The 15,072-nt window shown below is 37.5% G+C and overlaps 1 protein-coding gene across 3 annotated transcripts; it reads right to left on the bottom strand.

The window, feature by feature from the left end:
- Positions 1 to 2,560: 2,560 nt before the first annotated feature.
- LOC311094064 (zinc-alpha-2-glycoprotein-like) lies at positions 2,561 to 14,857 on the bottom strand (the record flags this gene model as incomplete). 3 transcript variants are annotated; one of them, XM_084131801.1, is made up of 8 exons in its annotated part: positions 13,668 to 14,857; positions 9,978 to 10,016; positions 8,283 to 8,576; positions 8,005 to 8,192; positions 7,749 to 7,881; positions 3,414 to 3,662; positions 3,061 to 3,315; positions 2,561 to 2,904 (listed from the first exon to the last, which is right to left on the bottom strand). In XM_084131801.1, the coding sequence occupies exons 5-8, from the start codon at positions 7,762 to 7,764 to the stop codon at positions 2,561 to 2,563; spliced, it is 864 nt and encodes a 287-aa protein (XP_083987927.1). In that variant the 5' UTR covers positions 7,765 to 7,881; positions 8,005 to 8,192; positions 8,283 to 8,576; positions 9,978 to 10,016; positions 13,668 to 14,857. The 3 variants fall into 3 exon arrangements, with proteins under 3 accessions (XP_083987927.1, XP_083987928.1, XP_083987929.1); XM_084131802.1 differs by lacking the exon at positions 13,668 to 14,857 and having other exon boundaries at positions 9,978 to 10,255; XM_084131803.1 differs by lacking the exons at positions 7,749 to 7,881; positions 8,005 to 8,192; positions 8,283 to 8,576; positions 9,978 to 10,016.
- Between the last annotated feature and the right edge of the window lie 215 nt (positions 14,858 to 15,072).

The raw sequence follows: 15,072 nt of genomic DNA, 5'->3' as shown, positions 1-15,072 counted from the left end.
ATTTCTATTACTTCTTGGATTTGGTGTAATTTTTTCAATTCCAGTATCCAATTTTGATGAAAATGTGATCCACTTTTTTGTGTTTATAAGTATTACTTTTGGCTGCAACTTAAACTGTGGCGATTTCAAGACAGAATATTTAACTTTTGTTTAGTTTTAGAAAAGCAGTGTATTGCTGTTATTGAATTCATTTATTGAACAACTTATTTTATACTGTTTCCTCAAATAAAGCAAACCACACCTGTAAAAACACAGTTTCAGATTTAAAGTGGTTTATTGGTATTAAAAATAATTGTACATTTGCAAACAAGTTGCAGCTTCATGGAGAACAAAGGAAATAGTTCAAAACAAGGATGAAAAATAAACACTAAACAGACAGTACAACATGTATGACAATATAAAAGACATGTGACACTTTAACATTTAACAATGAGGTCTTCTGAATGCAAATTAAATGAACGCATTCAATATATTTTATACTAAAAATGTAAAGTCCAGTGTTTCTGAAGACCTGACACTATTGTACATAATATGTAATATGTCTAAAGATTAAATAAAAGTTACGTTTTTGCTACTTAAATACTGTAAGGAATTCTCCGGAATATTAATAATCGATTTTCATTCAAATCATTAACATTAATACCTCAAAACACACATCCATATATGCAACAGTAACGGATACAGGGCGTTCAGTACGGTACAGGCAATGACACAAATTATAGCATAATCTGGGTTAGCTTATTCAATGAAATTTTCAACAGCAATTAATCAATCAACAATAATTCATTAACCTCCCTAATCTTAAATATACAGCATTGGTGATTCATTTGACCTATGAATTTTCCTCAGAAAAGATGAATGGTGCATGTTAAAGTGCCCCTATATGCTTTTTTATGATATTATCTTTCATGTAGCGTGTATGTAATGTGAAAGTAAAATATCTGCAAAGTTTGAAAGATCAAAGTGCATGACAAATAAACATATTGTCTCCTAAAAGAAAGAATCAGTTCTCAACTTCTGAAACGAGTCGTCAGTAATTCCAGTCTCACTTCCTGTTACATGCGTTATCACACATTTGCATAATGCCAGTCTATGATCTTCATTGGCTGACGGCGATCAACATCTACTTTGACCGTCAAACACTGCAGTTGTAGCTGAGACTGGAAGAGTTTGGTTCATGTTGTCCACATGTTGAGAAGACGCTGTTTTCTGTGCTGTGAATCCACTTTCTGCACTTCTAAAGAATGAGACTCGTGCTGGAAATGATACGGAAAAACCGACGCCATCGTTACTGTTTGTATCACTGTCTATCAAGTGCTGAGGAAGATCCAGAGCTGAGATTCAGATATGCTAATGTTTCTGACACACTGTAAGCGGTCGACCAATCACAACAGACTGGGCCGTCTGACCAATCAGAGCAGAGTAGCTCACAGAAAGGAGGGGTTTAGAGAGACCGAATCTTCGAATGAACCGGTTTCAGACTCTTTGAGAAATGAGGTGATGTGCAATCTATATTATGGGAAAATTAAACCTTTGATGCATTTTTTTTTTTTTTACCTTTGATGCCTGTAAACCTATTGTAGGAGGACACCTCTAAACCTAAATCAGAAACCTTTAAAATAGCATAATAGGGGCAATTTAAACACCATTCATCCATACTATTATTTATCAGTCCGAGTGAATGACATGTATTATTCAGTGTAAAGAAGGATATAGTAATTTATGTAACTCTTTATACAACTCAACTCATACGTATATATCAAAAGATGAATTAGAGCAAAAACACTGAAGTCTCAAAGTAGACAGATAGCTTTAGACTGATAGATAGCTCAAAGTGGATACGATTAAATCAGTGTTTCCCAACGCCAAATTTGCTGCAGGGATCAAACAGGACCAGAGTTGGGAACCATGGCTTAAAGTGCATAGAACAGAACAGATCAGGTACGTTTGTAACTCATTTTGTACTTAATTGGCTGCAGCATTAAAGTGGTTTACCTGCTGTACCTGGAACAACACTATAGTTTTTAGTGTGGAAATGCATGCAAACAGAAACATCATATGTGACCCTGGATCACAAAACCCGTCACGAGTCGCACGGGTATATTTGTAGCAATAGCCAACAATACATTGTTTGGGTCAAAATTATAGATATTTCGTTTATGCCAAAAATCATTAGGATATTAAGTAAAGATCATGTTCCATGAAGATATTTTGTAAATTTCCTACCGTAAATATATAAAACATGTATTTTTGTGAGTGAATGCAGCACAGTCGCAAACATAAATGGAGAACTTTAAAGGCGATTTTCTCAATATTTTGATTTTTTTGCATCCTCAGATTCCAGATTTACAATAGTTGTATCTCAACCAAATATTGTCCTATCCTAACAAACCATACATCAATGGAACGCTTATTTATTCAGCTTTCAGATGATGTATACATCTCAATTTAAGAAAATTGACCCATGTGACTGGTTTTGTGGTCCAGGGTCACATATATGGTCCTGGTCGGAGGCTTTTGTAAATATTTCAATGTACTTGTGCACTACACAGCAGCAGATTTAAATACAGGTTAAGAGGTCAAAAATTAAAGTTATCTTCTGACAGGACATACTTTCATATTTACCCCATTGTGTTATAAGTGTCTGTGTCTGACTGCTATGAGAGACGTGACACTCATAACTCTCTTCTTCTTCTCTGTGAATCTCCACACTGATTCTCATCTGAAAGGTCTCGTCATCATTGGGTCTGACTCCAGTAGAGCTGAAGGGTTCAACGCTAGCGTTGTTCAATGTGATCTTCATCTCGATGTGTTTGGGGTAGAAGCCAGTGGCCAGACAGCTCAGATTCAGCTTGCTTCGGTCATGAGGAGCTTCAGAGGCAAACGTGTGAACATCTGGTGCATCTGCAGTAAGAAACATCAGGAATAAATCAAAGTGCAACAATATTCCATATTATTTCTACACAAAAGAAAAATCAAACACAAACCACCATAAACGTAGTGAATAGTATCATTGAAAATGATATAGAAAGACACTGAAGTCATCAGATCAACACATACTGCTTATTGATTCATTAAATATGGAGATCCAGTCCTTGCACTTCTTGAGGAATGACTGGAGATGCAGATTAAGAAATTTGTCAGCATCCCACTTCATTTTGGTTTCTTTTGCCTTTGGATTTTTCTCCATCCACTGCATCGTGTCAGAATTAAAGGCAATAAAATCCTCTCCATCATATCCGTACTCATCAAACGCTTTTACATTCATCACTGCATCCAGCTCACAGCCGACTCTCCTCTGTAGTGTATGGAGGCCTAAAAATATATGATAACATTGTTGATCAATATTTATTTTAATAAATAACTCTTTGAATATGAATGTATTTAAAAAAATAAATAAATCACCGACTCACCATTACATTTGGATCTTGTGCAGTTTGCCAGAGTATAAACCAGATGTATAAACCAGTCTTTAGATTCATCAGGTTCTTCAGTGTCTCTCCAGATCTCTGAACTCTGACGGTCTCTTTTCCAGGTTTGTTCTTCATTACTGTAGTGAGAGATCCGTCTGTCATCATACAGACCCACTGCACTGAACTCAGGACCGGAGGATCCAGCAGGTTTGGAGAGAGCGCTGTAAACATACTGGAGAAGATGTCTCTCTGAAGAAAAATAAAAGCAAGACAAATTATTCTGAAAAGATACTGACAAGCCACATTGATCACTACAAGTTACACTGGGCTAAGTTCAGACTGTCAGTCCAAATTCGATTTTTGTGCATATCCGATTGAAATCTTTATGTCTTTAATCTATCTTTACCAAACTCTAAGAACAAATCTTACTTTAAAAAGCCTATTATTTTTACTGGATATGATGTTTGTAATGTAATCCAAAATTAACAGTGTACCATGCAATTGGTGGTAAAAATCTGGCTGCCTCGTAATTTAAAAAAAAAATCTACCAACCTAGTTCATTTTGAATCCTGCATATCAGGAATAAAACAATAGGCTTTTAATTTATTTGAGAAGGTTAAAATGTAAAGTTATTGATGGTACAGAGATATGAAGAAGTTATTACTAGTTATTATGATATCCATCACTCTGGCAGAGTTCGTTGAGTTTAAATTAATTTTTAATTTTAAAGTTTAAATTAAACTTCTCTCTTCTTTTTGTCTGTTTTTATACAATTTCCCATAGACGTATAGGCCTAATGCCATTTATATCATTCTAATATAGCTAAACATTTTCAACAATAAAAATTAGATTAAATTGAAGGAAAAGACAAGTTCACATGACTAATAACACCCCAGTCAAGTCAAATAAATGTTTATTCATTATAGTTGCTTTTCACACCATTGTCTACAACACTCAAAACAACATTGGAGATCATAAGTTTAACTTTAGGCTATACACTCAATTTTAAAATATTTAGAAGGAAAATGTCTGCCGAGATAGAGATTGAGCGCTCTTTGGAGTGCTATTTTTCATGTAATTTATAGGCTATCTTTTTTGTTATTAACTTATAAGAATTATTTGTAGAGCATTCAATGCTATATATATATATATATATATATATATATATATATATATATATATATATATATATATAGCATAGAATATATACATTTATGTTTACATTAAAAAAAAAAGGTTTTAAGTCGGTTATTTCTTTTGGTCTCAGTAGGAAATATCAGTTTATCAGTTTAATTTCCAAACATTCTTTTTGCCATTAATTGTAATAACCAGTGAGATTTGTGTATGCACAAGGAATCTGACAACAGCCGGTATGATCTGATCTCACCATCATCGAGTCTGATAAGAAACAGAAAAAACTGGGAACGTCTCCGAGATGCTTGAAGAAACCTTCCTGCATTTAATAATTAATAATAATTTATATAATTTATCTAATGAAATATCTATTTAAGTATCTATTTTTCTATCCTTAACTCGGCATTACAGTTTAAATTACATTACATAAAAGATTAATACATGCGTGTTAAAAGTATCCAATTCCGCGCATGCGTCGAACATCAACTACGTATTTGATTAATCAACGTCATCGCGCTACAGGCTGCAGTCGTCACTTTCCGCCTTCCTAACGGTTGTTTCTGCCTTCACAGTGGAATTCTCCTGACTCTGAGGTGAGTTTTAATTGTAAATTGAGTATTATCTTTAACAGTAAATATTTGCCATAGTGTGTGTGTTCTGCTATTATTGTATTTTCAGTACCTATTGTTTTTTTTTGTTAAAGCTGCCGTCGGCAACATTTTTTTGATCAAATTCAGTGAAATTGACACTATAATCCGACAGAACAACATAAATAAGGTGGTTTTAGAAAAAAACCCGAGCTTCTAACTCCACCTGGAGCGTGTTATTTGTTTTGCAAAAATCCACCGCTCCCGTCTCATCGGGTCCAATCAGCGCAGGGGGGTGTGAGATCTGACTGTCAATCACAGTTCGTGCACACGCCACAGATCCCCCCTCCCTCGCGCAGACACGCACATTACAATATCACATGCACACGACACGCCTGAAGTTCGCCTGAAGATTGTACGAAGCGTGATGGCGGAGAGAAAATCTACTAACAAGCTTCCAATTCCTCGGTTATTGCTATCTATGGATAGATTAGCCAGGGCAGCCTACCTCCGAGTCCATGGTGTTGATCGATGCTGAAGAGACGGACGCGTTCACAGAAAATCAGGTACACACGCACTGACGATGGGCGGGTGCTCGTTGGTAGTGGGGGAGGGGCATGAGAGTTGTAAACATTCAAAATTTTGGCTAAGTCCACTCAATCTGCCAGACTTGCCGACTGCAGCTTTAATCCAGACCATATGTTTTTGTCGAACGACAACGGAGTAACGTTAGCAGCTAGGTTGTCAATAAACTAACGTTAGTTAGCTTATATAGGCTAAATATTGTCCTTTTCACCCCGTTTACCATATTCTGTATGTTACCACGTCAGATTGTCACAGTAAACTGCTAAAGTCTAAGGAAAAAATGTTCTTAAGCTATAAGATAGCAAAATTGTTCCGGGCCTTTTATGGCCCAAACACTGTTCTTAGTTTTGGCAATCATACCGCCGGGAATGCAGGGCCAAAACCGGCCCAAACAATTTTGCCAAAAGCAAAAGAAAGTTTTAGAAATCACACTTAGTTGTGTAAACCATGAAAGACCACAAACTTATGAACGGTAGTGTATGTTAAAGTATGGCCAGAAACGGGCCAAAGTGGAATGTATATGTGTGTGTGCCTGACTTTATGTGTTGGTGTGTGCCTGACGTTATGTGTTGGTGGGTGGCTGGTGGTGGAGGACTGTGCTTCTCCTCCTCCTACCCCCCTCTCGATCGCCAGCCAAATACAACCAACGCCTCAACCATTGCTCCACCTCCTGGTTCTAGATATCATGGCAGGTTTCAGAGTTTAAATATAAGACTTAAAGACAGGCAATGCCATTTAAACTTAAATTTCATTTAGGCCTTTAAGTTAAGTCCCATTCTTCTGTTGACTTTGTGTGACAGACTTGAGGGAAAGGGGCAGCATAATTTGTTCATACAGTTTCTTTACCACTATGGAGTTAAACAGGCACAGACCTTAAAAAAGAGATGTATACATAGCCTGACAAGCCAGACTATGGGCCCTATCTCGCACCCAGCGCAATTGACTTTGTACACAGACGCATGTATCATTCCTATTTTGCACCCGCGCACAGCGGACTTTTCCCTCCACAGACGCACGTCGGTTAACTAAAAAAATACACTTGCGCTCCCGGGGGCGGTTCAGCGCAAAGAGGAGGCGTGTTCCGGCGCAAACGTTCCCTCATGCTATTTTACAGGTTTAGAAAACAATTCCGCCACTGACCGAAAAAAAAAAACAGTTTAAAGTCAGTGGTGCGCTGCGCATGTTATTCATATGCTATTTTAAGGGCGCATGCTTGGCCATAATCAATGTAGCGTGTGCTTTAAGTGTCACAAGCATACACTTTGATTCTCTCATCTACACACAGACGCAGCAGTTATCATTTTTGCAAATCATACATTATTACGATAGATATATAGATAGTTTATTCTAAAAGCATACATCTAGCTTACACATTTACCCAAATTATCATACGCCTGTTTAACCGAAGTTAATTTCGGTGTGTTTCTCCATCCCCAACGTCCCTGACGAGAACATCCTCGGCTGTGAACCACTCCTGGCGTGCGCCTGGCAAATCCGCCGTTACAATAGGAATCCGCTTTAGAACAAGCGCGCCTGCTCTTAAAGGGAATGCGAGATGTCGCTCTGATTGGTTTATTTCACGTACACCTAAACCACACCTATGAATAATGAAGCTATTTCAGACCAACCCATTTTAGATTTGCGTCGGCGCAAGAGTCATTTATCCCGCCAGTATAATAGCAACAGCGCCCAAGACCCGCCCACAAAGTTACTTGCGTTTCGTGCTTGATACTTGCGTTTCAGATCGTTAAAATAGGGCCCTATATCATAATGTGTAGTCTGACCACGAACGATAGACTAACACCCCTTTCACACGTACATGGTTATTTTGAAAAACAGACATTTCTCTGCATTTATGCCCTTTGTTTACATACAAAGAATTTGCCTCTAAAAACGGTGGCCACTACACTGGAGGCGGCCAAGAGCCTTTATTCACCCTGTATTGAGGGGTGGCAGCTCATCGAAGTGACTACAAAGCTGGTAAATGAACCTTAAAATGTTGCCTGGTACATCTAATCAATACTTTTACCTGTAAGTAACAACATTCTTGCCTTCTAGGCCCTGGAATAATGTTTTGCCAAGTCGTTCTGAAGAAGCATCTTCATGACCCTCCACACAGTGTCCTTGAGGGTCACGCCCCCAGCAAGGCCCAGTGTCAGCACCTGGAAAAAATAAAAAAAATCAAGGTTTTGAAAATTTGAATGTTCATTGTGGAGAAAAAAATGCAAAGAAAAAAGTTCAGAAAAAAATCTGGTCCAAATACTAATGATAAAAGTTATTATTACCAAGTCCTTTCTCTTCTCTGGCTTTGTCTTAATGTCGTGGTCCAGCGCCAAAAGAGCCTCAGCATCCCTCAACGGCAGGAAACATCCGTCCATGTGGTGTAGGTGTAGAAGAAAGATCCTGAACAATCTCCAGCAGATTTCTTTGCATCTCATCACCTCCTGCTTGGCAATGATCTCTCGTAGTAATGCTGAAACCAGAACATTTTAAAAACTGTTCAGTCCTTGCTAGCTATAACATAGAAATGTATTGTAAATGGGAATAGAGCATAAGGTCTCACCAGTGTGCAGGTCAATCTCAGAAGCAGCATGAGGGGCAAGATGGAATGGCTCAGAAGTTCCATGGTAGTGAGACGATTGAGAGGGAAGATGGTAGAACAACTCAGGAGGTCCAAGGGCATGAAACGGCTGCAGAGAGGCAAGTTGACTAGCAGGCGGAGGCATTTCATCTGATGAGGTAATGGCGTCACGCAACAGTGACGGCAGAGATGGAATGGAGGGCACCTTAGGGAGGACTGGTTTGCTCTTCACAGTCTCCTCATCAGACCTGACTCGAGAGGAAGCGCTGGTTTGGTCTTTGAAGAGAGAAAAATAACTAAAATTATTTACAACCCCACAGCCATGTAAGGCCCATTTACACTACCTACTATGAAGAGACCCATCTATCTCTAAAAACTGAGGTTTTAAAGTAAATTAAATCAATTGTGGAATAAGATAGAAAACATGCAATGAACACAGGAAAGGACATTTTTTGTTGGTGAGGCTAAAAACAAAAACGTACGGACTTCGACGCAATTGGATAACACTATGACTGTCATCGGTTTAGCTATCTTATACCACCTATATCAGATACACCGATGTGATTGGCTCCTCGCGATACAAGTGGCAAAAGTAACGTGCATCATCACTCATACCCACACACAAAAGAAATATATTTGAAATAAATTCAGAATATATTTTGAAATATATTTTTGGAATATATGCAAATATTCGAAATTGGCCCAATAAATATATTTTTGTTAAATATGTGAATATATTTATATGTCAACATGTTCATATACGTTTTAACTTTTGCAAATTGTTTCATTTGAAATATTTTGAAATTTAAAACGTTAACATTTTCATAAACATATTTTCAACTTATTTTTTACATTTTTATTTATTTCATTTTAAATCTGAGTTCAGCTATTTTTGAGTTGACATTTAAATTTTACATTACATGTTATAAATGTAAATACATTTCACACTGGACATCATATATTTTTGTTATATTTCAGAATACATTTCAAAATGATTAATATAAGTGAACAACAATGCAAATATATTTTCAATGTATTTGGAATATATTCCACATATATTTGACACTTTAAAATATATTTCAATATATTTTTTCTGTATGGGTTGCCAGAGTGTCTCGCAGAGACAATTCAAATTGCTCTTGCGAGAACTCTGGAGTTTCCAGGGTACAAGAAGGCTGTGGTACATCGATTTTCAAACAACGCGAACTTCGCCTGATCTCATGTAGGCAAGGGTTTTTTTTAAAAGCCCCAAACTAAATAGAAAACATGTCAAACTCAAATTTAGAATAAGGCTGGCGAATCCCTCAAGTACACTAGTAGGCAGAATGCAGCGGGAAAATGTCTGCCAGAACGACGTCAGGTGCCATCTTGACGCCATGCGGTGTGAATAGACACGAAGCAGTGGCTTTTATACGGATTTCTTCAAACAACCATTGAATATTTTAAAAATGTGCATATGCTATTATAATACCAATAAACTGCCTATCCATACGCCATATGCAATTTTCTCATCAAATTCCTGTCATCTAAAACTGCCATGGTGCTCATGAGGGCACGTTAACGTTAGGGTGCGAAAAAAAAATCTACTTAGCAGATAAAAGACGTTTAGGCCTACATAGCTTACGCAACAAAAACAAAATGCAACATAGAGTTAAAAACATACAGAACACAACTTACCTTACTTTTACTTGGCTCTGATAGTCACCGGTGAAATCTCTGTCAGGAAATGTACAGGAAGATTGGTTTGGTCAGAGAAACGGGCTCGGTTAAACCCATAGACTGTAAAAAATGTTAAACCTAGAAAGCGAGCTAAAGTACGTTAAGTGCTGACGCTGAGAACTATTCAAAAACGGGGCAGTTTAATGCTCATATCATATAATGCCAGTTTACATGGAACTTACCACCTACAATATAACTTACAACAGAAAATATAATTTGTTAACTAGCTATTTGTACGATAGTTAATGGAATTACCCCCCCAAAAAAAGCATAGTTCAGCAGCTCAAGCAACACACTTTACCTCAGCGCGGTTCAGGTACTGAGGATGAGAATTGTCCGACTTCGTTTAAAATGGCGCGGCAGCAAGGTCAAAGGGTAAATCACAAATGTTTTAATAAGTTCGTTTTTTCATACTTAAATATCATGTACTGTAGCCTATCAGTTTTTATTTTATTATGTCAAGTTAATTATGGTCAGACCCTACCGTTACATACATTTTAAATACGATTTAAGTAAAATTAATTTATTATTAAATTAAATTGTGTAACTTCGTGTAATTTCATAAAGTTATGACAAAGACAACCTTGTCCTTTAGAGGCTATATATAACGTTATATATAAATATATATCTTATGATAAAACTGGAGAGAAAATTGTTTAAGTCATTTCACAATCACTCCCACAACAGCAACTGAAAAATACGTTGAATCTGGCATGTTTCATATTTGCCAGAAGAGAGCCATAAAATAATGCCCCTCCCTCCACCACCTCCAGCTGCGCCACCACCGATTCCGGAACTCTTCAGGGTTGCCATCCATTTGCCAACATCGTACACAAACCAAACAAATGCCAGAAGAATCCAGAAAAGGCCCGGAAGATTTTGCTATCTGGGTTTATTGCTTGGAAGTAGCTCGATCCGGTTTAGCAATTATCATGTCGTCCTAGGTTATTTCGCATGTTTGGGCGAATTGGTGGGCGGGGCTAAACAGGCCGTGTTGAAGTAGGCGTTGATCTTCTTTTGTGGAGGCGGTGTTTTATCAGGCGGGAAGGAAGTCGACCGGAAGTTGAAGCCGGCCGTGTGCCACCATCTTGTAGCAGAACTTCACCTGCAGTTAGCATCCCATTGACTCCCATTCATTTTGGCGTCACTTTGACAGCGAATAACTTTACATCTGAGGCTTTTGAAGACTCCATTTGTCCATTATTTATTTCTAAAGAAACACGACAATGTATAAAATGCTCCATTACCTTGTAGCTTATGTTATGGCCCCGTAGAAGCAGTTTTTGTAAAAATAGGCTAACGATTGCGTCATAACCACGCGACTCTCTGTCGCACAGTAGAGAGATTACCGTATGGACGGGAGGAGAAGCTCGCGGGAAATCGGGGGAACGTGGAGGCAAAATGACAATATAATTAATCAGAATACCTAGCAAAAGTTGCTCCTGCTCCTAGCTCATGGACAGCTCCTACTCACGCTCTCCATCTCTGCAAGATTCGGAAGGGAATGATTCAGATTTCTCTTGGCACAGCTACTAGAGGACAGACGGGTTGCTCACGTGGTCCGTGTAACGCTTTGCTCGGTTTGAGTCTGCGCGTCAGGAAAGGAAGTGCTAAGAAATCGCTAAAAATGGGCTTCACTTGTCTCAATTGAGATCCAATGAGATGGCTCTGTCCACTTCTTATACTGTCTATGTGTTTTATCCTCTTTGACGTCATAGTTCCACACTTTGAAAAACGAGTCGTTTGCTGAGCCTGATGTCTATAAAAGCTTTTATTGGACTAACAAGGTAGTTTTCAGTTCTGAAACTTACAGGATATTATTATAGTATGATGATCTCTTATATGTCAAAAGCTCAAGGAAACTTTGATTTCTCAGTTCATCACCCCTTTAAAATAGTTTACATGTTTTTCGCCCACGCAGCTTCATGTTTGCTGTCACACATTCATAAAAAAATCTACGATATTATTTGACTGTCTTTCATTTTAAATTAAATAAAAATGCAATTACATTTCTCAACCACTAGATGGCAACCGCCCTACTGAGACATGACTACTGGCAACGCGAGACTTGATAGTTAGTAGAGATCACCATTCTCGCGATCGCGCGATAAACATTTCCACCATTTTGAAATATTTTAAACGACCCAGAGCATTGCATTCAGCTATCGGTCAAAGAGAACAGGTAAAAGACATTCCTACTTTTGTCTTGTAAGTATCTGTGTTTTCGTTTTGACGTGCTCATTTTTTAGCTAGATTATTTGTTATCTTGTGTTGAATCGTGACATTTTAGTGGGTAACAGTGTATCATGGTACATTCACGTGTACTGTAACCCCATGTTTCCATGTGCCCTTAAACTGGAATTATCTAAATCCAAAGGTGTAAACATGAAACATGTGCAAACAATTATAGAGTGTTATGAAAGCCACAAATATATTTTACTCTTTTCTTTAGATCATTATGATATGAAAATAGCATTTCCTCACTAAAGCTCTCATCTTTGACAAAGTCCATCATTGATTTGAACTATAATATTGAATTTGTCTGAACAATGGCTTGTTACATAGAGAGAGCATTTCTAATAGAGTAGAATAATATTTGTCATTGTCAAGCACAATAAGATGAAGTTTCATTCAAAATGCCTTCATTCATTCAAGTTTGAAACTTTCAAATTAATTTTATAATACAGCATAAAAAAAACAAATGATTGGCTACATAAAATTAGCAATTATAAAAAAATATCTGGCAGTATATCAATAATGCAAATAGCTCCGATGTGCATTAAAACCTAAACTGAACACACACACACACACACACACACACACACACACACACACAGTATAGGTGAAGGTATTAGTCCATGCACACTTGAGGTTAAACTGTCAACAATGATTTTCTTGTGCAAATTAATTTTTTCTTATTTGGCAGATGCTGTGACGACCAACTTCCCAGCAGCAACAGAGTTTTATATTTTATTATCTTAAGTTGTTGATGTTCCTTTTTTTTTTTTTTTATATATATATATGTATATTTTTAAATTATTTTTTCCATATATAAATTATTTTAAATATTTGATTTGGTCATTTTTATGTTTTGAAAGTTGTTAATGTTCTTTTTCTAAATAAAACCTTTATATTTAATTTGTTCGGATGGATTACAATTTATGAGAACCTTTTATATTTGAGTGAAAAGAATCATTTAGCCATTATTTTGTTGTCTATTACATGTATATGTAGTCATTTAATAGCCATCTAATTGATGACAAGTCTATTCTTAGGCTATGGTTAGACGTCTATTAGATTTTCACTGACAGCCCAAATTCAGCCTTGTTTTAGCCTAGACCCATATGCACTGTCTATTAGACGTATATATTTAGCCGTTCAATAGCCGTCTAATTGATGACTAGTCTATTCTTGGGCTATGGTTAGACGTCTATTAGATTTTCACTGACAGCCCAAATTTAGCCTTGTTTTATAGACATCTGGGCTGTTTTGACGGCTATTAGATGTCTTTTAGACGCAAAATTGCTTGCTGGATATTTTAAAATTTTGCGGTCTTTCTCCTCTGCTATTGAAGCAACTTGAGATTTTAAATATTAGCTATAGAATATACACAATTTACATACAATATACAATTTAATTTAATCTTACCTTGCATATAGCAGCGGGATTTAGGGATTTCATCTGACCGGATTGTTCACCACACGGCTTCCTTTTTCTTCGGAGTTTTCCCGGCGTCCGACCAGCTGTTCGAAACATCATGACACTACAAGGATTCTGGGTAATAGCCTATAGCAAAGTGAGCTCTGATGCGCAGCCCAGAGGATTTAATTGAATTTTTTTTTTTTTTTTTTGTTCATTTGGTCCGATCTACTTGTTCCACACTCCAGCCCAGTTGGTGGCGGTAATGCTCCTATTAAGTTGGTTGCCATACGCCATAAAACCCTAAAGAAGAAGAAGAAGAAGAAGAAGAAGAAGAAGCTGCTCTGATGCGCACTTGCGAAAGGGGTGCATTAAGTGCACCAATGATCACCCCTGGAGAACACCATTAGAGGATCGGGACACCCTACGGTCTTGCACCCCTTAGCGAGAACGCGCATTGAGGGGCACAAGCAATAGAATCTGTCTGCACCCCGCAAGACTTCAAGTTACGCCCCTTCAAGTTACGCCCACTTCAAGTTACGTCACAACCTTAAGTCACGTCCCTTCAAGTTACGCCCACTTCCGCGATATGACGAGGTGACATCAAATGACCGCGAGAGCGATTAGAGAAAAGTATGCGATTAGTTCCATATGCTTCTTAATCGATCTCGCACAAGTTTAACTGAACATATTCAAATGCAGTGCACTAAACTGACTCTTAGCTGTTCAAGAACATAAACCTTTGAGATGACATCTTCAAAATGCTTGTTTTTGTCTGTATACAGTAAAGCAAGTTTCAATATGCATTTATGCCACTGCCAAGGTATTGATAATGTATTGCTAGAAACCATATTGCAATGTATTGTTTTTTTCTAATTGTCCCACCTCAACTAGACTGTGGAGCAAATACTAATATAGCTATTCTTTTGAAATTGTGCTTTGTCTAAAACATTTTTTTTAAATAAATATTGTTAAACATCTTTTCATGTTTTAAATAAATAATTTTAAACATCTGTTCATGTCATATTGCCTGATGTGCTGACAAACGAATTTTTGACAACACTGATAAACAGCTAAATGCACTACTGTCAAATATCTTATGATACTTTGAGACAAATTAACGTACTCGGTTACCTAATGTAACCTCGGTTCTCTCTAGAAGAGGGAACGAGTATTGCGTAAGTTGCTTACGCTACGGGAAAGTCTTCTTTCTTCGAGATCTGAAGCCAAAAATTATCCTTAATTTTGTATTCATTTCAACGCAGTGCGGCAGCCGGCAGACCAAGGCAGGCTGTATAAGCGTGCTCATTGGCTGCTCGGCGGCAACTGCTTAAGCCTATCAGTGAGCCTCGTGAAACGTGGCCTCCAATGAGGGCACTTCGCGCCCTCCACACCCTTCTAACCGTCAAGATGG

Source organism: Abramis brama (genome assembly GCF_963993115.1).
Source record: "Abramis brama genome assembly, chromosome: 12".
Taxonomy (NCBI): domain Eukaryota; kingdom Metazoa; phylum Chordata; class Actinopteri; order Cypriniformes; family Leuciscidae; genus Abramis; species Abramis brama.
Note: the sequence above shows the minus strand (reverse complement) of the source record. Positions and strands in the feature narration are given on the sequence as shown.